This window comes from Pipistrellus kuhlii, unplaced genomic scaffold, assembly GCF_014108245.1.
Source record: "Pipistrellus kuhlii isolate mPipKuh1 unplaced genomic scaffold, mPipKuh1.p scaffold_m20_p_89, whole genome shotgun sequence".
Classification (NCBI taxonomy): Eukaryota; Metazoa; Chordata; class Mammalia; order Chiroptera; family Vespertilionidae; genus Pipistrellus; species Pipistrellus kuhlii.
In genome coordinates, this window is record NW_023425594.1 from 263,428 (window position 1) to 290,655 (window position 27,228).

General features: G+C 49.6%; 2 protein-coding genes and 1 long non-coding RNA gene across 3 annotated transcripts; 2 read left to right on the top strand and 1 right to left on the bottom strand.

The window, feature by feature from the left end:
* Positions 1-597: 597 nt before the first annotated feature.
* LOC123651840 (zinc finger protein 551-like) lies at positions 598-8,509 on the top strand. Its single transcript, XM_045577370.1, has 5 exons — positions 598-619; positions 1,565-1,704; positions 4,250-4,373; positions 5,888-6,859; positions 8,466-8,509. The coding sequence occupies exons 1-5, from the start codon at positions 598-600 to the stop codon at positions 8,507-8,509; spliced, it is 1,302 nt and encodes a 433-aa protein (XP_045433326.1).
* A 1,505-nt stretch (positions 8,510-10,014) lies between these two features.
* LOC123651836 lies at positions 10,015-22,923 on the bottom strand. Its single transcript, XR_006740793.1, has 2 exons — positions 22,793-22,923; positions 10,015-10,090 (listed from the first exon to the last, which is right to left on the bottom strand). It is a non-coding gene; the product is annotated as an uncharacterized LOC123651836 (long non-coding RNA).
* LOC118712396 (zinc finger protein 501) lies at positions 21,796-26,436 on the top strand. The gene is made up of 2 exons (XM_045577358.1): positions 21,796-22,921; positions 24,191-26,436. Exons 1-2 carry the CDS (start codon positions 22,801-22,803, stop codon positions 25,594-25,596), a joined length of 1,527 nt encoding a protein of 508 aa, XP_045433314.1. The 5' UTR covers positions 21,796-22,800; the 3' UTR covers positions 25,597-26,436.
* The last annotated feature ends 792 nt before the right edge of the window (positions 26,437-27,228 follow it).

The following is a 27,228-nucleotide window of genomic DNA, read 5'->3' on the forward strand; positions in this document are numbered from 1 at the left end:
AGTTCACACACGTGTGAACACCAGAGCCGCCCAGGGCCCCGTGGTGACCAGCAGCCGGGGTTCCCATGAGGGCAGAGCAGGCAATGACCCCAGGACCAGGATGGGCGGTGCCAGGGCTGAGCTGCACAAGCACCCACAGGGGCAGTGACATCTGTGTTCTCCCTGGACTAATGCCAAAGCAGCCGGGACACGCTCTGGGCCTGGATGTGCCCCTTGTGGTCTCTGCGCCTGCCAGGCGGGGGTTGAACCTGGGCTACTGCACCTTCAGGGGGTTGAAGAGCTTAGGTTCCTCTCAGGTGTCAATGCTGGGAGCAGCAGTGGCATCTGGGCAGGTGGGTGTGGGCAGAAAAACTCAGGAAGTTCCCAAGGAGAGTTGGTGCTGGGCCATGTGTGTGGCTCTGAGGCCCTCTCTGGTTCCAGTCCAGGGTGTGTGTGTGTGTTAGTTTACCAGTAAGCATTCAATAGTATAATAAGTGAAGTCAAGGTTTGTAGTATTTTTCAATTTCCCTGTTGTGAATACTCTCATCATTGTCGGCTTCATACTTCCAAAATTATGGCACTGAACAGGGGCATGGTAAGATACTTCAGTAGCTCATCATGCTTTATTTCCAACATACCGGTAAAGTAGGAACAAATATGATCAAGAACGCTCATAATAAAATAGTAAAACAATTGTAAAGGGGTAAGTTTTAAACGTTATTTAAAACTTTGATTTAAGTACAATTGATTTAAAACAATAAAAAAATATCTTTTATTGAGTTCAGAGAGGAAGGGAGAAGGAGATAGAAACATCAATGATGAAGAGATAATCACTCGTAGGCTGCTTCCTGTACCTCCCCTCTCCCTGGGAATTGAACCTGCAACCCATGTAGTTTCCTGATCATAAAGGACCAAGAGGTCCTTAGGTCTACGGTCAACCAATGAATCACACCAGCTGGGCTATAGTATTTTTTAAAGAATTAATATTTGTATTTTTTTCTTTTTAAACAAATTTTATTGTAGTTTTACAAAGAGGAAGAGAGGGATAGAGAGTCTGAAACATTTATGAGAGAGAAACATCAATCAGCTGCTTCCTGCACAACCCACACTGGGGATGTGCCTGCAATCCAGGTACAGACCCTTGACTGTAAATGAACCTGGGACCTTTCAGTCTGCAGGGCGACACTATATCCACTGAGCCAAACTGGTCAGGGGTGTATGTTTTATTATTGATAGTATTACCGATGTCTCCCATTTCCCCCTTATATGTATTCTTTGGTGGATCTGTCCCTGTGGACCAGGTAAGCAGACCTCCGGCACCGCTTGTGGGGCCTCCACACTTTTACTCCAAGTTCCTTGTCTGGGATGAGTCCCCCTCTCGGATAGGAAAAACTACATTACCCAGAAGGCACTGCACCAGAGTGAGAGGTAAAGAGCATCTTGGCGCCTGCACATCCGGTTGGGGCGGGACTTCCTGCGTCCTCCTCCTGGCGGCCATTTTGGCGTGTTTCGCGTGTTCACAGACTCAGCGGCAGCGCTCAGGCGGCGAGTAGGAGTCGTCGTCCCGCCGGACAGGGTGTCTGAGGCGGGGCACCCCCACCCGGCGGGACTGGGTCCCCGGGCCCCCGCCTCCTCCCGCGGACACAGCGCCCTCAGCAGCCCCGGCGGCCCTCCCGCCTCGGGGCGGCGCCGCTCAGGCCGCAGCCCAGGCCGCCGCCCGGAGCAGTGAGTGCCCGTGGGGGCCGCAGGGGCGGGCTGTGGGCTGAGGTCAGGGCCTCCCACTGCGGGGGCCTCAGGCTGTGGGGCCTGGGCTGTCCAGCCTCTCTCCTCGGGGGACCTTGAACCTTGAATGGGCACCAAGCCAAGAACCTTCACTATAGGGTAAGGGTCGTGTGAGTGGCACCTGATTTGGGCCACCAGTGGAATTGTGGGTGATAGGCCCTTCCATGCATAGATTCCAGAATGTGCGAAGGCTTGAAGACCAAGCTGTTTGAGGGATAAGCAGGTGTTAATTTTTTTAAAAATCGGAAGTCAACAGTGGGACAGGAATCCAGTCCAGAGAAGCTTTGTGACAACTGGGGTTTCTGTTCTGCTGGCGGTGGGGTCATTGGGGTCATTGGAGCAGTAGAGCAGGTGAGGTGTCCCAGGTCTCATTAGACTCTTGTGACTGCAGCATGAGGCACAGCATGGGTGTGAGGACGCGGGTAGGAAGACTACAATGGAAGCTGCTGTGATGGCCTTGGTGAGGGGGATGGTGACGGGAGCACAGTGGTGGTTGTGGATGTGGAAGAAGCAGTTGCCTTAGGGATCAGTGATTTAGGTGTGGCCACCTGGATTTTCTAATTTTGAGGATTGGGGAGAGAGGTAAGAATCAGAGATGATGTAAAGGTTTGGATTTAGCACCTGAAGGTATAAAAGCACCATCACCTGACATGGAGAAATTCATGGTGGGAAAAGTAATATTCGTTAGGGATATGAAATCTTTTATTCTTTCCTATTAGGGTATGAGATATTTCAGAGGCCGGTGTATGACTATCTGGAACTCTGAGGAGTAAGTCAAGATGAAGAGTTTTTAAAAAAATAGTAAAGACTGCCAAAACCAGTTTGGCTCAGTGAATAGAGCGTCGGCCTGGGGACTGAGGGGTCCTAGGTTCGATTCCGGACAAGGGCATGTGCCTGGGTTGCGGGCGCATCCCCAGTGGGTGGTGTGCAAGAAGCGGCTGGTCAATGATTCTCTCTCATTGATGTTTCTGGTTCTCTGTCCCTCTCCTTTCCTCTCTGTAAAAAAATCAATAAAATATATTTTTAAAAATAGTAAAGACTATGGAAATGGGAGGAGTTGTAGATCACCTTTTTATTTTATTTCATTGGAGGTAGAAGAGTAATTCAAAAACGGTGAGCCTGTGGCTGGTGCATATTTACTTCGTAAACACTCACCAGGATTTCTTGTGACCTTTGTGTGGCGTGGTGTGTTGCATCCAGTTTGGTTAAGTTGCTATGGGCTTGAGTGGGCATCTGTGAGACTCACTGGGGATGGGGCAGAGGGCCATAGGCGGTGGGACTTGAGTCCTGAGGGCTGTGAGTGGAAAAGGGACATCAAGTGCAGCAGCTGTAGACGTGGGCTCTGGGTAACTGAGATCTGATGTGGTTCTCAGTAGGGGAGGTTGAAGGAAAAACAAGTTGGGTGGGATGCCTTCATAGTAGAACTGAAGGCTCTGTATTGTGTGTGTGTGGGCAATCAGACTCAGGTTAGTCCTTGATACTATTTAAATTTGTCATGCATTCTCTGAGTGAACACACATGCTGAGTAATGACTAAGACCAAGGAGATGTCTATGGGAGCTGAGCTACAGGAGCACAGGTGTGGGAGAGGTGTGGGAGAAGGAGTGATGTGCTCTCGGAGAGGGAGTGTGAATTCATGGCCACAGCTCCCTGATGTTGCTATAGAGGGAATTAGGTTGAGTCCATTTCTGGTGATACTGGATGATACAACATGGGGAATTTTAGGATAATTCCTAAACAGACAGGTGTTGTGGCACTACATGCCAGGTCCAGAATTTAGGTGTCATATGGGTGCACAGCTTCCTGTTATTGTTGGACTGATACAGTAATCAATAGGAATGGGATAGCATACTGCTGGGCTTGAAAATCTCTACAGGCTTGGGGAAGGGTAAAGGGTAAGAGAAATACATTACAGAGGAGGTGAGTTAGAATGTGGAAAAGAGGGCGATTAGAAAACATCCCCTTTCTCTCCATGGCGTATACGTTTTGTCTTTGAAGCTGTGACTCTGGGAATGAAGCTGGCTGAGAGAAGTGTGATATAAAGAATTATGTGGAACAGGTAGCACAAAGTGTTGGCCTCAGCACCCTAGGATTGGAATCGAAAGGGTGCAATGTGTTGTCATGTTTTTCGAGGTCTTGGGAAGAAGAATGTGTTGGATATTGCCCCACTAGACCAGTGGCAAATTACTCACATTTCTCTTTCTGGCCAACATTTATCTGTCCCCTATGTTGGTGACAACCATTGTGTTGACTCTAAATGTGAGGCCTGAGGTCAGGAATGATCAATCTGGGCATCTTCTTTATTGCTGGGGGAAGACTCAATATCAGTAGAAATATAAAGAGAGAGTGACTCTGGTGGATGCAAGGTCTGCTATTTTCTGTGATGTGGGATTTGAAGGAGCAAATGGTTATAGAGAATGGGACATAAGATGAAAGTTAAATCCTAGGAGAGAAGCTGATCATGGACTGATTTGTCCCCATTACAACAGGAGATGAACTTTGAGGACGTGGCCATCGCCTTCTCTCAGGAGGAATGGGGACTCCTTGATGAGGCTCAGAGACTCCTGTACTGTGATGTGATGCTGGAAGTGTTTGCACTGGTCTCGTCTGTAGGTAAGAGCTTCACATTGTCCTGAGGTGATGCCCTCTCTTCCTTTATTCTCAAAACATGGCTTTCTCTCTTCCACAGCCATACCCCGGGCTCTGCTCATTTCTGCGCCTGTCTTGTCAAATGTGCTGTGGCTGCCATTGCTGAGCTGTGTGGAGAGCCCTGACCAGTGGACTCCAGGAACATCCCTGGCATCCATTGCCTGAAAAAGTCAGAAAGTGTCTGGGAATCGGGAATCTTACAGGCAGCTTAATGGGTCTCATGTTACTCACCTCTCCCTGGGAGGGTGACAATACCCACGTTTATTCACTTCTTCCCTCTTCCTGTAGGGAAAGGTGCTTTATGTTCTTCACTGACATGAACCTTGGACTATTCTTGTAAGACCTCTCTTCAATTGTTGTTTGTAATATTACCTTAACTGAGTACTGTTGCGGACCAAATTGCACTTGGCCAGAGCTGGCTGCTCTTTTCCATAGTCTTTCATTCATACTCGGAATATTTAGGCTTTATGCATTGGTAGAGTAGAAGATTCTGGGAGAATCTGGTTTACTCACAGGTGAACATGGAAGATGGTGTCAGAGGAGGTATGGCCATGCTGAGTGACAACTTGTGGGAAAGTATGACATAATGATGGTGGTCAGATGGTACTAGGAACCGGCTAATTTTCAACATTGTTTAGGGGCAGGTGCCACTGGCTACACCCCATTTCTACCTTTTCTTTCCCATAGTTGACACATTGCTGATTTGCATTTCATCTGTGACTTCCTGGCATTTGGCCACCTTCACCTTTATCATTTTGCGTCACCTGTCCCTCTATACTGCTTCCTCTGCAGTATTTTCCTACATGGACCTGCACATGTGTTATGAGTTGCACATATATGCTTAAGTCATCCTGATTGCCTGCTACTCAATTATTGAATTTTACTTTTTTTTTTTTTTTTTTTTTTTTTTTTAGTATATTTTTTATTGATTTTTTTACAGAGAGGAAGAGAGAGGGATAGAAATTAGAAATATCAATGAGAGAGTATCATCGATCAGCTGCCTCTTGCACACTCCCTACTGGGGATGTGCCCATAACCAAGGTACATGCTCTTGACCGGAATCGAACCCAGGACCTTTCAGTCCGCAGGCTGATGCTCTATCCACTGAGCCAAACTGGTTTCAGCTGAATTTTACTTGGAATAAGACATAACCAACCTTCTTCACAGCTTGCCCTGCTTGCCCCTGTCATGAGCAGACCAACCCTGCTGAGCACTCTTAGCAGAAGAATAATCTGGAAATACATCTTCTCTTTCATGTGGTCCTTACCATGTGTGTGTCATGTTTCAGGTGAGGTCTTCCCTGTTTTGTGACCTTCAGAAGCCCAGACATTCACAACAGTTTCTTGTTAATCCTTCCTGCACATCTCTTATTTTCAGACAGTTGCATTGAACCCATGTATTATGTCCAAAGTACTTTAGCAATAGCACTTCTGTCACCACAGTCAACATTCAGTTCTTCCTCAATTCTCTCTTTTCAGGTTGTTGGCATAAAATGGATGATGAGGAGGAGGTCTGTCTTGAGCAAAGCATATCTGTTCAAGTAGAGTCACAGAGCAGGGCTTCAAAGACAGCTCCAGCAACCCAGAGGAACCATCTCTGTAGGAGATGTTTCTCTGTATACAAAGATATTCTACACCTGACTGTGTCACAAGCAGCAGACTTTGAGCAGACAGCCTTCTTCAGTGACGCATGTGTGAGAGACTTCTGTTTCAGTGGAAACCCTCAGCAGCAGCAGAGGGATGCCAGTGGAGAGAAGCCCTGGAAAAAAGATGTGGACAGGGCCTCGTTTGTTACCAGGTGCAGCTTCTACTTACCTTGGGTGCCTTCAACTAATAAGGAGATTGGGGAAGACTTTCCAGCCATCCCAGAGCTTCTCCAGCCCCAAGCTCCTCTCAGCACTGAGGAGACACACAGTGGCAGTGACGTTTCACAGGAATATCTTGGTGGAAAAAGTCTTCAACAGACTTGTAACTGTGAAAAATTTGGCAGCCACAACCAGAAAGTTGTTCAGTGTCAGGGCGCCTGCTCTGGAGAAGGGAAATATGAGTGTGAAAAATGTGGGAGAGTTTTTAAACGAATTTTTCACCTAATTCAACATGGAACAATTCATACTAACAAAAAGCCTTATCAATGTACTGATTGTGGAAAATCTTTTAGGAACAATAAATACCTCTTCAACCACAAGAGAGTTCACCGTGGCAAAAAAACTTTTAAATGTATTGATTGTGGGGAGTTCTTTGGACCGAAATTGTCACTCATTCAACACCACAACGTTCATACCAGAGAAAAGCCTTATGAGTGTAGTGATTGTGGAAAGTCCTTCAGGGTAAGCTCTCGCCTCAAAGAATACAACCGTGTTCACACTGGAGAAAGTCCCTATGACTGTACTGACTGTGGGAAGTCCTTCAGTAGAAACCATGCCCTCTTTGAACACAAGAGAATTCACACTGGTGAAAAACCTTTTAAATGTAGTGATTGTGGGAAGTTCTTTAGACGAAAGTCTACCCTTATTCAGCACCACAGAGTTCATACTGGAGAAAAGCCGTATGAGTGTACTGATTGTGGGAAATTCTTTAGACAAAAGTCTACCCTCAGTAAACACCACAGAGTGCATACCAGAGAAAAGCCATGTGAGTGTAGTGATCGTGGGAAGTCCTTTCAACACCACAGAGTTCATACTGGAGAAAAGCCGTATGAGTGTAGTGATTGTGGAAAGTCCTTTAGACAAAGACCTACACTCATGGACCACCACAGAGATCACACTAGAGAAAATCTCTATGAGTGTACTGATTGTGGGAAGTCCTTTGGACAAAGGTCCTATCTCATTTCACACCACAGAGTTCACACTGGAGAAAAGCCATATGAATGTAATGATTGTGGAATGTCCTTCAGGAAAAGCTTTCAATTCACTGAACACCATGTTCACACTGGAGGAAAACCCTATCAGTGTACTGAGTGTGGAAAATCTTTTAGGAACAGTAATAACATCTTCAACCACAAGAGAGTTCACAGTGGCATAAAAACTTTTAAATGTAGTGATTGTGGGAAGTTCTTTAGACACAAATTGTCACTCATTCAACACCACAACGTTCATACCAGAGAAAAGCCTTATGATTGTAGTGATTGTGGGAAGTCCTTCAGGAGAAGCTATGACCTCTTTGAACACAAGAGAATTCACACTGGTGAAAAACCTTTTAAATGTAGTGATTGTGGGAAGTTCTTTAGACAAAAGTCTACCCTCAGTAAACACCACAGAGTGCATACCAGAGAAAAGCCATATGAGTGTACTGATTGTGGGAAGTTCTTTAGACGAAAGTCTACCCTCAGTAAACACCACAGAGTGCATACCAGAGAAAAGCCATGCGAGTGTAGTGATTGTGGGAAGTTCTTTAGACGAAAGTCTAACCTTAGTGAACACCACAGAGTTCACACTGGAGAAAAACCCTATCTGTGTACTGATTGTGGAAAATCTTTTACGAGACATAATCATTTACGTAGGCACAGGAGAGTTCACACGGGAGAAAAACCGTTTTAATGTGATTGTGGGAAGTTCTTCAGTCTAAAGGGGAACCTCATTTATCACCACAGAGTTCATACTGGAGAAAAGCCATGAGTGCAATGATTGTGGGAAGTTCTTTAGATGAAAGTCTAACCTTATTGAACATCACAGAGTTCATGCTGGAGAAAAACCATATAAGTGTAGTGATTGTGGGAAGTCCTTTAGAGAAAGATGTTCGCCCATGGACCACCACAGAAGTCACACTGGAGAAGAGCCATATGAGTGTAGTAAATGTGGGGAATGTTTTAGGGCAAACCTAGCCTTGTTAGATGCCTGAGAGTTCACATTGGAGAAAATCCTTAACTGTGCAGGGGATTTTTGTCTTTCTCTCTACAACACTAAAGGAGACTTAAATCCGTTTGCCTGAATATAAACCCCTCTTATCTGAACATACATTGTGGGAAATTTCTCAAGTTTGAGGTACAAGTGAGGCTTGAAGGAGCTGCATTGCCTTTGCTAACTTCTGAGGACTCCACCTCATTTATGTGACTTTTTAGTATTTGTGGCCGAAGTGACCTACTCTACCACTTGTCTCACCTGAACAGTGTGCATAAGTCACAACCCCTGTGTGCTCAGGGGAAAGGAATTCTGTGTTCTTCCTTATGCTTGAGAAATTTATGAATATGCTGAGCTCTTGGCTGTATCTTCAATCTTTTTTTTTCTTGACTAGAGAATTGACCGACCCAGGTTTCGTCCAGAGCACCCATCCTCAGCTAAGAAGTGGTACCTCTTTCAGGGACATTGTGGGTCTCACATTACATTGTGATGAAGTGTTTCAGGTACCAAATCAACAACATGCAAACCTTTTGCATTCCTCTGCTCTGGTTTATGATCTTTATGTAAAGAGTTTTTTTCTTTTCAACCTTTAATTTTGTTGGTTCTTTTGATGCCTTGGGACGATTGAAAGGAAAGTAGTGATCTGTCAGCATTGTGAGGTGAAGAGATATGGTGGGGTCCCAAGCTTTTTGTGCTTTGGAAAGCACAGTAGGATTTCAGTACAGCACACTTTGTTAAATATTGGCTTATTTTGTGTTGCCAGCCAAGGCCTTGAGAGAAAGTCTGCATGATTTTGTGGTTGTAATTTGCAGCCTGGTGATTCTGTTATTGGTGATGTCATGGTCACCCAGAAAGAAGGCCTTTGTTGTGCTTCTATGAACAATAACAATTTTATTCTTTGTTCACAGCATTTATTCCACAACTCTCAGCAGCTTTTCAGGGATTCCTACCCACATACTGTAAAGCAGCCATGTGCCATAATGTATAGAATTTCATAGGCTGGTGCCATTTCTTTTAAGACACTCAGGTTTAGATTGAACCACAATTCGGAGATAAAACACTGGGTTCGTAATGAGTGGATAAAACTGGAGTAAATTAGATGAAACTGCATCTTCTCAACGTTATCCAGAAATGGTCGTGTGCTGTGGCTGGTGTGACCTTTGTGTATAAACATTCTGGGGACCTCCATCAATGTCTCCTGTGACCGAAATAATTGACAGAAAAAATAATGTAAGTTTTTTGGATTCCCCTCATCCATCTAGGGTGTTCACCTTGAGGTTTGCTCAGCAGGCAAAACCTCAGAGCTAGAGGAAGGATAAGTCCGTCATCAGCCTCAGGATGTGTCTTTTGTGATTCCTGTTGATTCCCATGGCAGTGGTCTTCACTGCTTGCCAATACTTGCTGCCATCGAGGCAAGGCTGGTCCTCTCAGGAAATTAGGAGAGAGATGGTAGAGTCCATCTAGGGTTGACCTTTTAACTTTATAACAACACAGGTACATATAGGTCTTTATTTGCAAGTTCTTTTTAGGCTTTATTTAGGTATCTTTATAACTGAAATGTAACAAAATGCACTTTTCTCATGTGTATTTTGTGACCTTGGACATATGGATCAATCTGTAATACCATCACGTGTGAAATAAATTTCTCACTCACATACAGGTATAGGGCTAAAGTAGGCTTAGAGATGTGAATATGCAAAAAGTGTTTATTCTCTTTTTAAAAATAAGTATTTTATATGCCTTTAAAATAACTTTTAAAAAATATGTTTTATTGATTTTTTTTTACAGAGAGGAAGGGAGAGAGACAGAAAGCCAGAAACATTGATGAGACAGAAACATCGTCCAGCTGCCTCCTACACACCCTCACTAGGTATGTGTCCACAATCAAGCCATATACCCTTGACCAGAATCGAACCTGGGACCCTTCAGTCTGCAGGCCGATGCTCTATCCACTGAGCCAAACCGGTTTTGGCAAAACCATCACTTGTGAAATAAATTTATCTCTCACCCACATATAGGTTAGGGCAAAAGTAGGCTTAGATATGTGAATATGAAAAACTAAGTGTTTATTCTCTTTTTTTAAATATATATTTTATTGATTTGTTTACAGAGAAGAAGGGAGAAGGATAGAGAGTTAGAAACATAGATGAGAGAAACATTGACCAGCTGCCTCCTGCACACCCCGTACTGGGGATGTGTCTGCAACCAGTGTACATACCCTGGAACCTGAGACCTTTCAGTCTGCAGACTGACGCTCTATCCACTGAGCCAAACTGATTCGGCTTATTATCTCTCTCTCTCTCTCTCTCTCTCTCCCCCTTTTTTTTTTTTTTTTTTTTTTTTTTTTTTTTTTTTAATATTTTTTATTGATTTTCCACAGAGAGGAAAGGAGAGAGATAGAGAGCTAGAAACGTCAATGAGAAACATGGACCAGCTGCCTCTTGCACACCACTTAATGGAGGTGTGCCCGCAACCAGTGTACATACCCTTGAACCTGGGACCTTTCAGTCCGCAGACCAACGCTCTACCACTGAGCCAAACCAGTTTGGCGGCTTATTCTCTTTTTAAAAATAAATATTTTTAGCCGAAACCGGTTTGGCTCAATGGATAGAGCATCGGCTTGGGGACTGAAAGGTCCCGGGTTCGATTCCGGTCAAGGGCATGTACCTTGGTTGCGGGCATATCCCCAGTGGGGGGTGTGCAAGAGGCGGCTGATCAATGACACTCTCATCGATGTTTCTAACTCTGTATCCCTCTCTCTTCCCCTCTGTACAAAATCAATAAAATATATATTAAAAAAAAAAAAAAAGATGCAGCTAACTGCTGCCTCCTGCACACCACCTACAGGGCACCCAGGCAGGGATGGAACCTGTGACTTTCAGGGCAAGGGATGATGCCCAACCAACTGCGGCACACTGGCAGGGAAGAATTTTTCTCTGTTTATTAACTAGAGGCCTGATGCATGAAGTTCCGTGCAGGAAAGGGCCTTCCTTCCCCCGACTGCAGGCACCGCCTTGGCTCTGATGGAGCTGCCTTTTCACTCTGCCCGCTCAACTACCTGAGCTACATCAGCTTGAGCCCACTGCAGGCTTCTCACCCCTCAGCCCTCTGTGAGCAGGACAGGATGGCTTCCAAGGTCCCAGGAGGAGTGTCTGGGATTGACTTCACTCATTCTCTGCAACCTCCTTTCTCTGGGTTGAAAAATTTTGCGAAGGCTTTGGCTCTAACCCAGTTCCTTTTCCTATTAGATGTAGAGTTTTAGGTCATGGCCAGCCCTCATGCCCTTCTAGCTGGGGAAGCGGCCTAAATTTGGGGCTCCGAAGGATGGTGTGCTCTGCCGGCGTCGCGATAATTGTATGTGAGGCTAAGGGGACGGAACACAATTTGCAGTTACTTTGCACTGACCTAGGGAGGGTAGAAGCATGCCTTGAGGCAGGAACCCACAGTAGCTTCTCAGGAAACAGAACTTCAGATACAGCTCTCAACTCCTGGTCACTGTGGAGAACAGGAGGAGGTGCTGTGCTAATCTGTGTCGGCCATTTTCCATCCAAGGGCCATTTTCCGGAAGAGTCAGGGGCCTCCTCTTTTCCGACTGGAGCTGACAGTAGGTGAAATGGGCTGTCATACCTTGCCGCCTCCTGGCATTGAGGATTCTGGGTGAAGGAGAAGAGAGCAGGGCTCAGTGGGCCGTTTGGATTAAAAATGGTGAGCCCTGGCTGGTGTCCCTCAGCGGATAGAGCATTGGACCAAGCGCCGAAGAGTTAAGGATTCTATTCTGGGTCAAGAGCACATACCTGGGTTTCAGGTTCATCTTTAGCCCCAGTTTGGGAGTGAGCAGGAACACAACCAATCAATGTGTGTCTCTCCCCGCCCACTCCCTCCCTTCTAATCTCTCAAAACCAATGGGGGAAAAATATCCTCATGTGAGGTTTACAAAAGAAAGTAAAAATAAATGAAAACGGTGAATTGAAAGTAAAAATAAATGAAAACAGCTCATTGCAGCTAACCGGAAATGGGGGCATTCTAATGTCACAAGAAGGACCTCATCTGGGTTCTAATTCCGCCTCTGCCACAGAGCAGCACTGAGCTTACTCAACTCACTTCCTTTCCTCATCGGTGCCTCAATGTCCCTGGCAACAGAAGGGACAGGTTGGGGGGTTGGAAATTCTGTGATTTCAACAGAGAGGCCTTGCGGAATTCGTGCTGATTGGACCTCAAGGCTGGGCCGGGACAGGTCAACGTGAAGGCCCAGCATCTGGGGCTCAGGCCCCAGCCTCGGGGAAGCCCTGCAGGACAGGCCGGAGGTCTTGGGGACCGAGCCGGCCCACCACCGGGACTGGTGATCCCCGGAGAAGGGAATGTGTGAACCACCCTGGAGTCCACGACTCCAAAAGAGTGCAGGGAAGACCAAGCCTCCTGCTGGCCCAGGTGTCTGGCTCAAGCTTCCTTCCCAAACAAGAACATGGTTTCCTAGGTCCGGAAACTGAGTGAAAACTTGATACTCCTACTTTAGTGGCTCTAAACCAGACTTTCTGTCGCCTTAGACGGGCTCATGGCCAGCTGGCACTCACCATCCCTCACAAGATAACCCTGAGAGCAGGACGGAGGGAAAAACCTCTAAATTCTTTCCGTGCTGGCAGGGACCTGCCATCGAGTAGAAGATGCAGGCCCAACAAACTGGTCGCTGCTCCAGATGGCTACAGCTTTCCCCACCCGTGAAATGCAAGCTCCCCGTTCTGTGTTTACAATACTGCTGCTTGAATCAACTCAGTTCTTGGGAAGAGGATCCTGGGACTTGTATGGATCTGTAATTGCGTCCTCCTCTTCCTTCATTGTATGTAAGGCATTGAACTGGTCTCTATAAACAGAGGCGAAAGAAACAACAGGCTTGTGTCTAAAATAAAACACATGACTCACCAGCCCAGGCCAGGACCTGGCCGAGAAAGGCTGGCATTTTTCTGGGACTCGGACATCATGGGGCTCATGGCAATCATGATCCCTGAGTTGGGAAAATGAGGATCGAAGCACGTGACGTGGGTCTGGGAACCCTAAACGTCGACAAGACCTGCAGAAGCGTCGGGGGTCAGGCTGTTCCTCATCTCGGGAGAGCAAGCCTTGAGCCATCGGAACCTCAGCTCAGAAATGCGTGAGCTTTGACGGGTCAGACCCTGGTTTTCTGGCTTGAAATGAGTCTGCTGGATTGGGGCAGTGGCTCCGGCTTCTTCAGCCATGAAGCTGATGAGGCGCACCTAATGCGAGGGCTTCTCTGAGAGCTCACCAGGAAGCGAGCGGCCCGGGAGCAGTGATACTCGCACACCGCCGTGCCCTGAACGCTGGCGTCACTGTGCTCCCAGCGCCCTTGGCTCGGCATCTGGCCTTCTGGTTTGCAGTGCTCTCTTCCCACCGCCCTGCCACTTGGCCTTGTGCTGCAGTGCTTTCCTGTCTGAGTCTGACCGACCCACCATCTCTAGGCACACAGGCCCTGCAGCCTTCCTCGTAATGGGGAAGACCCCACTCAAAGCAAATCCAGAAAGCCTGCCAACTTCCTGGCCTCCTGCCGACACTGTCTAATGCGAAACCATCATCAGGTCAAATTCCTGGGTACCAGCCGAAGCCCGTGTGGCTCAGTGGTAGAGCGTCGGACTGCGGACTGAAAGGTCCCAGGTTCGATTCCAGTCAAGGGCATGTACCTTGGTTGCGGGCACATCCCTGGTAGGGCGTGTGCAGGAGGCAGCTGGTTGATGTTTCTCTCTCAATGACATTTCTAGCTCGCTCTCTCTCTCCCTTCCTCTCTGTTAAAAAAAAATCAATAAAAAATATATATATTTTTAAAAATTCCTGGGTGCCAGGCCCTTCTCTTCTAGTTGGCACCTGCCTAACCTCTGTTGGTAATTTTTTTTAGTTTAATAAATCTTTATTGTTCAGATTATTACAGTTGTTCCTCTTTCCCCCCCCCCATAGCTCCCCTCCACCTCTACCCTTACCTCCACCCCACTGTCCTCATCCATAGGTGTGTGATTTTTTTCCCAGTCTCTTCCTGCACCTCCCCATACACCTTTCCCCCTGAGAATGATAAGTCCACTCCCTTTCTATGACCCTGATTCTATTATATGCACCAGTTTATTCTGTTCCTCAGATTTTTATTTATTTTTTATTTATTTTAAAAAATATATATTTTATTTATTTTTTTATAGAAAGGAAGGGGGAGAGATAGAGAATTAGAAACATCCATGAGAGAGAAACATTGATCAGTTGCCCCCTGCACAACCCCCACCAGGGTTATGCCCGTAACCAAGGTACATGCCCTTGACCGGAATTGAACCCAAGACCCTCAAGTCCGTAGGCCTACACTTTATCCACTGAGCCAAACGGGTTTCGGCTATTCCTCAGATTTTTAATTCATTGGATTTTTAGGTACACTTGTACCTATCTATCGATATGTATTTGTTCGTAATTTTTTAATACATTTTTTATTGATTTCAGAGAGGAAGGGAGAGGGAGAGAAATGGAAACATCCATGATGAGAGAGAATCATGGGTTGGCTGCCTCCTGCACGCCCCCTACTGGGGATCAAGCCCACAATCAAGGTACATGCTCTTGACCAGGAATTGAACCTGGGACCCACACCGGACAGGGCTGTGGTTCATAATTTTTATCTTTACTTTTTTCTTCTTCCTCTTCTTAAAGAATACCTTTTAGCATTTCATATAATACTGGTTTGGTGGTGATTAATTCTTTTAGCTTTTTCTTATCTGTGAAACTCTATCTGACCTTCAATTCTGCTGTTCGTCACTTTGAATATTTCTTGCCTGCATAGTTTCTGTTGAGAAATCAGCTGACCATTATATGGGTGCTCCCTTGTAGGTAATTAACTGTTTTTCTCTTGCTGCTTTTAATATTCTGTCTTTGTCTTTTGCTCTCAGCATTTTAATTATTATGTGTCTTGGTGTGGTTCTCTTTGGATTCCTGTTGTTTGGGGTTCTGTGTGCTTCCTGGACTTTTCAGTCATTATTTCTTCAAATAGGTTTTCAGTATCTTACTCTCTCTCTTCTGGCACTCCCATAATTCTGGGGTTGGTATGCTTGAAGTTGTCCCAGAGGCTTCTTATACTATCTTCATACTTTTGGACTCTTTTTTTTGTTTTTTTTTTTCCTTTCTGGTTGAGTGTTTTTTGCTTCTTTGTATTTCAAATCTTTGGCTTCATTCTTGTGTTCCTGTAGTCTGCTGTTGGTTGTCTGTATATTATTTTTTATTTCAGTCAGAGTATGTTTAATTTCTAGTTGGTCCTTTTTCATATCCTCGAAGGTCTCACCAAATGTATTGGCCTTGACAAAGATCCAAGATGGCCACGTAGGTAAACATTTAAACTGCTGCTGTGCACAATAATTTCAAAACTACAACAAAAAGACAAAACATCTGTCACCCAGAACTGTGGGAAAGCTGGCTGAACGGAAGTTCTACAACTAGATGGAAAGAAAAAAGAGCATTTAGGGCACAATTGCTGAAAAACTGAGGTGCTACGGGGGTGTGAGTACCAAGACTTTGCACTGAGCCCACAAAGGGGTGTACCAAGAGCGACCACCTCGGTGACTGGGGAAGTTGAGCTACTGACCCCTATGGGTCACCTACCACACAAAGCCACTCCATCAACACAGGGAGCCAGCCACAATGCGTAGTCACAGAAGTATGTCACGAATAGGAGAGAGGGAGGAAAGTAAACTACTGGACGACACAGAGTTCAGAACCATATTTATAAGGTTACTGAAGAATCTTCTAAAAACCACTGAGAAACGTGAAGAGACCTTCAAGGACCTTAATGAGAATGGCAAAAAAAAGAAAAAGGAAAAGTACCAGTCAGAAATGAAGCATACACAATCTGAAATAAAGCATATACAGAAACTCAACTGTAGACCAACGTACCCCAAGACTCAAACCAAAGATCTGGAATATGAGGAAGCAAAAAACACCCAACCAGAGAGGCAAGAGGAAAGAAAAATCCAGAAGTGTGAGGATGTATAAGGAGCCTCTGGAACAGCTTTAAGCATACCAACATCCGGACTTTTGGGGTGCCAGAAAAAGAGAGAGAGCAGGATATTGAAGGCCTAAATGGGCAGTCGGACATCCCTCACAATCCAGGACTGCTGGCTCCCAACTTCTCACCTGTCTGATTGCCCCTAACTGCTTCTGCCTGCCAGCCTGATCACCCCCTAACCACTCCCCTGCCAGCCTGATCAACGCCTAACTACTGGCCCGATTGCCCCTAACTGCCCTCCCCTGCTGACCTTGTTGCCCCTAAATGTCCTCCCCTGCGGGCCTGGATGACCCAACTGCCCTCCCCTGATGGTCCAATTTCTCCTAACCACCCTTCCCTGCCAGCCTGGTCGCCCCCAACTGCCCTCCCCTGCAGGCCTAGTCAGCCCTAACTGCCCTCCACTTCCCACCTGGTCACCCCAAACTGCCCTCCCCTGCCAGCCTGGTCACCCCCAATGGCCCTCCCTAGCCATCCTGGTTGCCCATAACTGTATCCCCTGCTGACCTGGTCATTACCAGTTGCCCTCCCTGCAGGCCTGGTCTGCCACAACTCCCGTCCCATGCAGGCTTGGTACCCCAACTGCCCTCCTCTACAGCCCTGATTCCCCCCCAACTGCTTCTCCTGCAAGCCTGGTCCCCCCAACTTCTCTCCCCTGCAGACGTGGTCACCCCCAGCTGCCCTCCCTTGCAGGCCTGGTACCTCCCAACTGCCCTCCATTGCAGGCCTAGTCACTAACTGTCCTCATCCCAACTGCCTTCCCCTGCCGGCCTGGTCCCCCTAACTGCCCACCCCTCCCTGCCCAATTTCCCCTAACTGCCCTCCTCTGCTGGCCTGGTCACCCTCAACTTCCCTCCTCTACAGGCCTAGTCACTCCCAATTGCCCTCCCTTGCCAGCATGGCTGCCGTTAACTGCCCTCCCCTGCTGGCCTGGTCATCACCAACTGTCCTCTCTGCAGGGCTGATCTGCTGAAACTCCCATCCGCCGCGCTGTACTTCTCTCCACTGCGGGCCTGGTCTCCCCCCCCAAAGTGCCCTCCCCTGCAGGCCTGCAATTCCCCCCCCCCAACTGCCCTTTCCTGCCAGCGTGGCCACTCCTAATTGTCCTCCCTGCAGGCCTGGATGCCCCCAACTGCCCTCCCCTGCAGGCATAGTCACCCCTAACTGCCCTCCTCTGCCAGCCTGGTTGCCCCCAACTGCCCTCCCCTGCAGGCCTGGTCACCCCTAACTGCCCAACCCTGCTGGCCTGATGGCCCACAACTGCCCTCCGCTGTGGCCATCTTGTTGCAGTCATCTTATGTCCATATGGAGGCAGCCATCTTTGACCACATAGGGAAGGTCATCTTGTGTGTTGGAGTGATAGTCAATTTGCATATTATTCTTTATTATATAAGATGGATATATATATATATATATATATATATATATATATATATATATATATATATATATATATATAATTTTGATCTTAGAGCACATGTGTCAAACACAAGGCCCGCGGGCCAAATCCGTCCCGCCAGGCCTTGCAATGTGGCCCGCACCGCGCTGTCATCACTGCACTCCGCTGCGTTTCCATCACAATGACAGTTTATGACTGTTCAGTAAACCATTCAGCCCGCGATTTAGGCTGGATTTTAGATTTTGGCCCCTTCTCTGATTGAGTTCGACACCCCTACTAGAGGAATGGAGAGAGAGAGAAACATCAATAATGAGAGAGAATCACTGATTAGCTGCCTCCTGCAAGACCCCACCCACACTGGGGATTGAACCTGCAACCCACATACATGCCCCAACCAGGAATACAACCGTGACCTCCTGGATCATAGGTTGATGCTCAACCACTCAGCCTCACCAGCTGGGCTATTTTCTTTTGAAATACTTTTTAAATATGTATTTTTTTAATTTTTATTATTTTTAAAAATTCTTTATTGATTAAGGTATTTCATGTGTGTCCTTATACCCCCATTGCCCCCTCACCTGTCTAAATACAGTGGTGCCTCACACAACGAACTCAATTCGTTCCAGGAGCAAGTTTGTTATGCGAAAAGTTCGTTATGTGAAACGCGTTTTCCCATAACAATACATGTTAAAAAAAATAATTCGTTCTGTAGCATAAAATATGCTAAGATGACATAAAAAAAGATAAATTTTTTGTTATTATTTTTATTTAGATACATCTAAAAACATAATTTAAAAAAAAAAAACACATTTTTTTAATTTTAAGACAGACTAAGTAGAGTCTACCGAATCTTGCACATCTTCATCCATTTTCTGCTTTTTGGCCCATGGTTTCATGAAAAACCTGTCCAAAGTCGTTTGTTTTTCTCTTTTCTCCAACATCTGCCGGAAATAATGGACAAGAGTATCGGAGTAAAGATCGTTGATCCTGTTTGCTTCAGCTGAATCCGGATAGTGGGCATTGGTAAACTCCTGAACTGCTTTCCATTTGACCAGGATGTTCTTGATGTCATCAGTTGGGATTGGTTGATTGTTGCTCCTCGTTATCAGATGACGCTTCCCTTTGAGCATTGTCCTGTTTCATTTCAACAGAAATCACCTTCCTGCTTTTTTTAGAAGCCATGATATAAAAAAAATATTGAGTTTAACTTAAAAGGACGACTGCCGTGATACGTGCGTGATTTAATTCGTAATGAAGAACGATTGCCGCGATACGTGCTTAAGTTAAGCGCAGTGACTAACGACTGCCTGCAGTGCCTGCGCGGAAGGATGCAATACATCCGCAGCGATCGTGGAAGCTCGGGCGACTTCGTTGTGTGAAACGAAGTTCGTTGTGTGCAGCGTTCGCTGTGCGAGGCGTTCTTTATGCGAGGCACCACTGTATGTATTTTTTATTGTTGATAATGTTACAGATGTCTTCGATTTCCCCGTGTATATGTTCTTTGGAGGATCTCTCCCAGCCCCCCCCCCCCTTCCCCTGGGAGGTCCGTCGGTCTGTCCCAGATCACCAGGCCTCTGGGCCCATCTCCTCCCTCCCCAGCCCCCCTGGCAGCCCCACACACCTTGTTTCTCAAGTTCCTGGGCTGGAAAGCCAGCCCTTTCCTGAGCGGCTGAGAGAACTACATTTCCCAGAAGGCAACGCGCCTACGCAGGGCCTTTGGAGCCAGTGCATCCGGTTTGGGCGGGACTTCCGTTGTCTTCTTCCTGGCGGACATTTTGACTTCCTCAATCTGTTCACCGGCTCAGGGGCTACGCCGCGCCGATCGCCAGAAGGAGGAGGCGTGGGGGGCGGCGTCCCGCCGGGCAGGGTGTCTGAGGCGGGGGGCCCCCACCCGGCGGGACTGGGTCCCCGGGCCCCCGCCTCCTCCCGCGGACACAGCGGCCCCGGCGGCCCTCCCGCCTCGGGGCGGCGCCGCTCAGGCCGCAGCCCAGGCCGCCGCCCGGAGCAGTGAGTGCCCGTGGGGGCCGCAGGGGCGGGCGGGGCCCGGGAGGCCGGGGCGCAGGGGGGCGGCCGGCCTGTGTGTCTAAAGGGACCGGGGCTTCCGGGAGGAGCCTGTCCTCCTCAGGGCCGGGCTGGCTGTGCGCACAGAGGGACGGAGCCCGAGGGGGCGGCGGCCCCGGGGCTGGGCCAGGCCCCGAGCAGCCTGGGCCCCGGGTCCTGGCGGCGGAGCCGGGCCCTCAGCGCCTTCCGCTCCCACAGGCCCTGCGGTCAGAGCCGCTCCGGGGCCGGGCTGTGGGCTGAGGTCAGGGCCTCCCACTGCGGGGGCCTCAGGCTGTGGGGCCTGGGCTGTCCGGCCGCTCCTCCTGCCCCGGGACCTGCAGACCCTCAGCCCAGGGTCCTGAGGCCACGGCTGGGGCTGGAGGGAGTGGACCCTGGTTTGGGCACCGGGTGGGTGAGATGTGGGAGGGCCTCCCAGGCACAGGGACCGGGATGTGCAAAGGCTGGGAGTGAAGACTGAGCTGGTCCAGGAACCATCATATATATATGAGAATAGACACATGTATATGTATATGTATGTGTACATATGTATTAAACATAATACCTATATACATGTATATGTACCAGACATACATTTATATGTATATATATCCAATACACACATATACATATATGTCTAAAATATAAATATGAGAATAGACATACACATGACATGAGAATAGACATATGTATATGTACATATACATTCAATTGTATATGCATATATACATATATGTCTATTCTCATATATATATATTTTTTTTAATTGGTTTTAAATATAGAAAGGAAGGGGGAGGGAGAGAGACAGACAGTGATGAGCAAGAAACAAGCATCTGCTGCTGCCTGCATAGGCCACTGTATGGATCCAGCCCACCACCCAGGCAGGTGCCCGGACCAGGACTGGAACCTGCCACCTCTCTGCACATGGCTCGGTGCTCAACCAACTCGGTCTCATCAGCCAGGGCTGTAGATCACTTTATTTTATTTTATTTTTTATTTACTTATTTTTAATATAGGTTATTGATTCTTTACAGAGAGGAAGGGAGAAGGATAGAGACCTAGAAACATCAGTGAGAGAGAATCATTGATCAGCTGCCTCCTGCACACCCCCCACTGGGAATGTGCCCCCAACCCAGGTACATGCCCCTGACCAGAATCGAACCTGGGACCCTTCAGTCTGCAGACCGACACTCTATCCACTGAGCCACACCGGTTTCGGCCGTGAATCACTTGAATACCAGGAATCACGGCCAGGATGGTAATGTCTCAGTAGCTCACAGGGACAGTGTGAGCTGGGGACTGGTTTCCTGCTGGGGCCCCCGTTTGAGGGAGGAGGGTGTCACAGCAAAGGAACAGAGGTGGTCATGTAGAGTGTTGAGAGAGAATGGGTTCCCAGTGGCCAAGGCCTTTAAAAGATGGGTGGACATGCCCTGGCCGGTGTGGCTCAGTGGATAGAACGTCGGTCTGCGGACTCAAGGGTCCCGGGTTCGATTCCAGTCAAGGGCGTGTACCTTGTTTGGGGGCACGTCCCCAGTGGGGGGTGTGCAGGGCCAACTGATCCATGTTTCTAACTCTCTATGCCTCTCCCTTCCTCTCTGTAAATAAAACAATTTAAGAAAAAAAGGTGGGTCTACATGAGATGAATTGGAGGCTGATAGGAGGAGACTAGGGCTGGTACATAGTTACTTCTCTAAACACTCACCAGGGTTTGCTGTGACCCTTGGTGTGGCCGGGAGTGGCGGTCAGTCTTGTGGGTTAGCTTAGAGGCTTGAGTGGTCACCTGGCAGACGCACTGGGCTTGGTGCAGAGGACACCGGGGCTGGGACTGGAGTGACGGGCTGTGCCTGGTGAAGGGACATCAAGTGCAGCACCAGGGGAGGGCGCTCTGGGTGTCTGAGATCTGATGTGGTTCCCAGTAGGTGAGTGTGAAGGAAAAAACAGTAATGGAGGGCAGGACTCAGAGCTGCCTCTATGAGGGTGGACTCTCAGAGTCCGCGCAGGACTGGGTCCTGTTTGAAGTTGGCGAGCATTCTTCGGACCACACCTGCTGAGTAATGAGGAAGGACATGCCTGTGGGGGCCGGGCTGCGGGAGTGCAGGAGTGAGAGAGAGAGGTGTGGGAGAGAGAGATGTGCACGTGAGAGGGAGCGAGAATTCATGGCCACGGGGCCCTGGCATTGACAGGAGAGTTGATGAAGGGTGAGTCCGTTTCGGTGGGATCCGGATCGTACAATAAGGGGAATTTTAGAATAATTTCCTGAAAAGAGGGGTGCTGTGTGCCAGTTCCAGAGCTCAGATGTCATATGTGTGCAAACGTGCCTGTTGCTGTTGAGGGATGACACAGCAGTGAGACCGCATACAGCGGTGTAGCCTGGGCTTGCATATCTGCCGGCACGGGGAAGGGAGATGAGAGAGAGATACACTACAGAGGGGATCAGTCAGTTTTGGAAAAGATGGTGATTAGGAAGTAAAGCCGTCCCTGTCACCCCGTATGGGTGCTCCCTGTGAAGTGGTGCCTCTGGGAATGAAGCATGTGGGACACGTGTGGTTCAGAGAGGTGTGTGCAGCAGGTGGTGCAAAGGGATGGCCTCGCAAACTGGAACTCGGGTTGAAAAGGTGAATCGGGCATAGGTGAATCGCCCATCGGACTCCTCCTCCTTCTCCTCTTCCTCCCTTTCCTTCTCCTCCCTCCCCCTCCACCATGATTTTAGTGTCCTTGAGGTACAATCTGGGGGACTAAAGGGTATTGCCTGACAGGGCCATTGTCAGATCACTCACACTCTCTTTATGGCCAGCATCCCTCCCTGCCCTGTGTTTGTGACACCCACTGCTGTTGACCAGGGGCAGTGTGGCCTACATGGGAGTCCCAGAGCACAGGTGTCATCTCTGTGCCCGTCTGCCCTTACTGTTGCGGGAAGACACAGTGTCAGTGGGAATGAAAGGGCAGAGTGACTTTGGTGGACAGAGGCCTGGTATCTTCTCTGATGTGGGGAGTAGAGGAGCAGATGGTGTGAAGGGTGGGGAGAATGAAAGACTCGGAATCTTAGGAGAGAAGCTGGTCATGGACTGAACTGTCCCCGTTACCACAGGAGATGGACTTTGAGGACGTGGCCGTCGCCTTCTCCCAGGAGGAGTGGGGGCTCCTGGATGAGGCTCAGAGACTCCTGTACTGCGAGGTGATGCTGGAAGTGTTTGCACTGGTCTCATCTGCAGGTAAGACCTGCCCCTCCTCCCAGTGTCCTGGGGTGACGCCCCTTTTCTCTTTATCCTCCAGATGTGGCTTCCTCTCCCCCACAGTCAGGCCACAGCGGGGGCTCTGCTCACCCCCCCACATTCCTGTTAACTGGGCCGTGGCTGCCCGTGGTGAGCCGTGTGGCGTGTCCGTCCAGCGGACCCCACGAACGTCCATAACACAAAGTGCAGGAAGCGCCCGGGAGGCAGGAGTCTCGCAGGCAGCCCCCTGGGTGCCACCTTGCCCCACCTCTTCGCGGCACAGTGATTGTGTCCTCCCAGTGGCTTCCACTTCCGCCCCTTCCTCCGCAAAGAGCTCTGTGTGACAGCCTGTGCCAGGGCGTGGTCTTTACTTGCATGAACCATGAGCTGTTCTTGTAAGGCCCTCCCCTCCCTCCGTTGTTTGTGATATTCTGTTCCCTGAATACTACTGCAGGCTGTGGTGGTCAGGGCCAGTGCTGGCCGCTCACCTCTGCTGTCCTTCCCTGACACTCAGTATTTGCCCTTTGTGTGCTTGTGCAGTGGAAGGCGCAGGGGGAACCCTGTTCCGTTCACAGGGCGCACACGCACGATGATCTTGGGGGAGGCCTGGCCTGGCTTAGTGGTACCCGGGGGAAGGGGTGCCACAGGGGCTGTGTTCAGATTACACCAGGGACATCCTGATGCCCAGTGTTTAGATGCAAATGCCTCCGGCCACATCTCATTTCTTCTTTTTTTTTCCCTTATTGACACGTTGCTGACTTGTCCTTGAATCTGTGACTTCCTGGCTTTTGCGTACCTTCCCCATTTGGGCTCTTTGTATCACCCTCTGCACTGCTGCCTCTGCATTCCTGGTGTTTCGTCACACTGACCAACACGTGTGTTGTGAGGTGCACACTCATGCTTAGGTAGTCTTCCACACCAGAGCAGGTGCTGGCTACTGACTTTTACTCGGGAGAGGACATTGCCAGCCTCATGCCCAGCTTGCCCCCTGCACCCGCAGACGAGCCCTGCTGGGCGCTGCTTCAGGCGGTCGGGCTTCTCTTCCACGTGGGCCTTGCCATCTCTGTGTCCTGTTTCTGGGGAGGTCTTTCCTGTGTTGTAATCTTCAGAGGCCCAGACCTTCACAGCGGCCTCTTATTAACGCTTCCCGCACGCCTTGTGTTTTCAGTCAGTGGCATTGAGCCCATGCAATATGCGCAGAACACGTTAGCCATGGGACTCCCCGTCACCGCAGCCAGCAACCCGTGCCTGTCATTTCTCTCTCTTCAGGTTGCTGGCATCAAACGGAGGAGGAGGAGGAGGCCCGTCCTGCGCACAGCGTGTCTGTGCACGGGGAGCCCCAGGTCCGTGATGCTCAGGCAGCTCCCGCCACCCCGAGGGCCCGTCTCTGCGGGCGGTGTTTCTCGGTGTTAAAAGACGTTCTGCGCCTGACTGAGTCGCCGGCAGCAGACTTTGACCCGAAACGCTACTTTGGTGATGCGTGTGTGAGGGTCTTCTGTTTCAGCGCACACCCTCACCAGCCGCAGAGGGAAGCCGGGGGCCAGAAGGCCTGGGCGGAAGCTGTGGACGGGGCCCCGCTTGTGACCAGGTGCAGCCTCACCTTATCAGAGCTGCCTTCCACCAGCGGCGAGGCTGGGGAAGACTTCCCAGCCATCCCAGCGCTTCCCCTGCACCCGGCCCTCCTCAACCCCGAGGAGCCGCACGGCGGCAGCGAGATTACGCTGGAGTTACTCAGCGAGGAGAGCTATCCCTACTGGGGCGAAGATGACATCGCTGCCTCCCACAGCCAGGACATTGTTCAGCATCAGGCTGGCTTTCCCGAAGGAAAGATGTACGAGTGCAACAAGCGCAGGACCGTTTTTAGCCGCATCTTGAACCTCAAGCCCCACAGGAGCGTGTACGCCGAAGAAAGCCCGTATGAGGACAGCGACTGCGACAAGGACTTCGGTCCGAGCTCCAACCTCCGGCCGCGCAAGAGGGTCTACGCCGGTAAGAAGCCCTACGTGTGCAGCGACTGCGGGAAGGCCTTCAGCCAGAAGTGCGCCCTCATCCAGCACCACCGGATCCACACGGGGGAGAAGCCGTTCGCGTGCAGCGAGTGCGGGATGGCCTTCCGGCAGAAGTTCACCCTCATCCAGCACTACCGGATCCACACGGGGGAGAAGCCGTACAAGTGCACCGTGTGCGGCAAGTCCTTCAGCCAGAGCTCCTACCTCAGCCTGCACAAGAGGACGCACACCGGCGAGAAGCCCTTCATCTGCAGCTTCTGCGGCAAGTCCTTCAGCCAGAAGTGCACCCTCATCCAGCACCACCGGATCCACACCGGGGAGAAGCCTTACGAGTGTCACGAGTGCGGGAAGGCCTTCCGGAGCAACAGCCACCTCTACTACCACAAGCGGGTCCACACGGGGGAGAAGCCGTACGCCTGCGCCGAGTGCGGCAAGTCCTTCATGCTGGTGTCCACGCTGACGGAGCACCAGCGGATCCACTCCGGGGAGAAGCCCTACCAGTGCGGGAACTGCCGCAAGTCCTTCAGCCGCAGGTCCAAGCTCATGGGCCACCTCAGGATCCACACGGGGGAGAAGCCGTACGAGTGCAGCGAGTGTGGGGAGTGTTTTCGGTGGAAGCCCAGCCTGGTCAGACACCTGCGGGTCCACACGGGAGAGAAGCCTTAGCCGCACAGGGGGTGTCTTGTCTCTCTCACACTACAGCGCTGACGGGGACTCGGGCCCGCTCACCTGAGCGTAAACTCCTTTTGTTGGGGCACACGCTCCCCTCGGCTCCTCACAGGTTTGAGGTACAGGGGGGGCTCGAAGGAGCCGCATGGTACTTGCCGATGTGCCGAGACCTGGCTCAGCTGGATGGCGTGCTCAGGGGACGTGTGTGCTGTGTTCTCCCTGTGCTTGAGGAAGTTGTGAAGACTCCGAGCTCCTGGCAGGGTCTTCATTCCTTTCTCTGACTAAGGCATGGGCCCACCCCGGGCCTCGTCCAGAGGCCCCATCCTCTCTCAGGGACGCTGTGGGTCTCCCCTTTTGCTGTCACGAGTTGCTTCAGCTTCTCACTCACCAGCCTGCAAACCGCTTGCTGTGCACGGCTCTGGACGGTGCCGTTTCTGTAGCAGCATTTTTGCTTTTGTACCTTTAGTCCTGGTGGTCCTGGTCGCCGCCTGGGGTGGTTTGCAAGCACAGTTGTGGCCTGTCAGCACGTAGAGTTACCAGGTACCGTGGGGATCCCACGCTCTCTGTGCTTCAAGGAGGGACACAGAGAGGCAGGAAATCACTCTTTGTCCAGTACTGTCCTAGTTTGCATTCTGCCCAGGGCCTTAAAATAAAGACCGTGTGACTTTGTGGTTCTATTTTGCAGGTTTGATCCTTGGCTCCCAGTTGCGGCTAGTTTAGGAGACATCCAGCCATTGTGTGTGTGTGTGTGTGTGTGTGTGTGTGTGTGTGTCTCTGACCCCTCCCTTACATTCTCTGAAAAATTAACAGAGCTCTGGCTGGGTTTGCTCAGTGGGTAGAGCCTGTGGACCGAAGGTTTCGATTCCGGTCAAGGGCGCTTGCTCGCGTTATGGGCTCAGTCCCCAGTCGGGGGGGGGGTGCAGAAGGCAGCCGATGGGTGATTCCCTCTCATCATTGATGTTTCTCTCTCCCTCTTCCTCCTCTGAAACCAATAAAAATGTATATTAATTTTTATTTCTTTTTTAAACAGACCATCCACTCTAGTTCACGGCGATGGGGCCGCTGCCTGCACAGCCCACCTTTCCTCACTCTCTTCTGCCTTTGCCTGGCGGGGCCCCACTGCAGCTGTGGACTAAAGGGTCCCGGGTTCGATTCCGGTCAAGGCCATGTAGCTTGGTTGAGGGTACATCCCCAGTGGGGAGTGTCCAGGGTCATGGCAGCAAGGATCCCGAGGCAGGTCCCTGGGAGGCTTGGGGCTCTGTGTCCGGCTGAGAGGAGCTTCCAGGGCTCTTTGTCTCCATGCACAGGTCTCTCCCGCCTGCTCTCCCAGGCCCCTGGCCCCTGGCCCTCAGCAGTGGAATCTGCTTTCTCTGGGAGAAGCTCCTGAGCCCCACATCAGTTCACCTTCGGACAGTCCTGCCTTCGACCAGCCTGTATACACCCCTGAGGCCCACTGGTGTTGAGTCTCTGCTTTTTTCATTTTAGGGGTAATTTTCTACTTTGAATTTTTTTTTCTTCTCTTTTAAAATATATTTTATTGATTTTTTTTTTTTTTTTTTTTTTTTTTTTTTTTACAGAGAGGAAGGGAGAGCCAGAAACATCGATGAGAGAGACACATGAATCAACTGC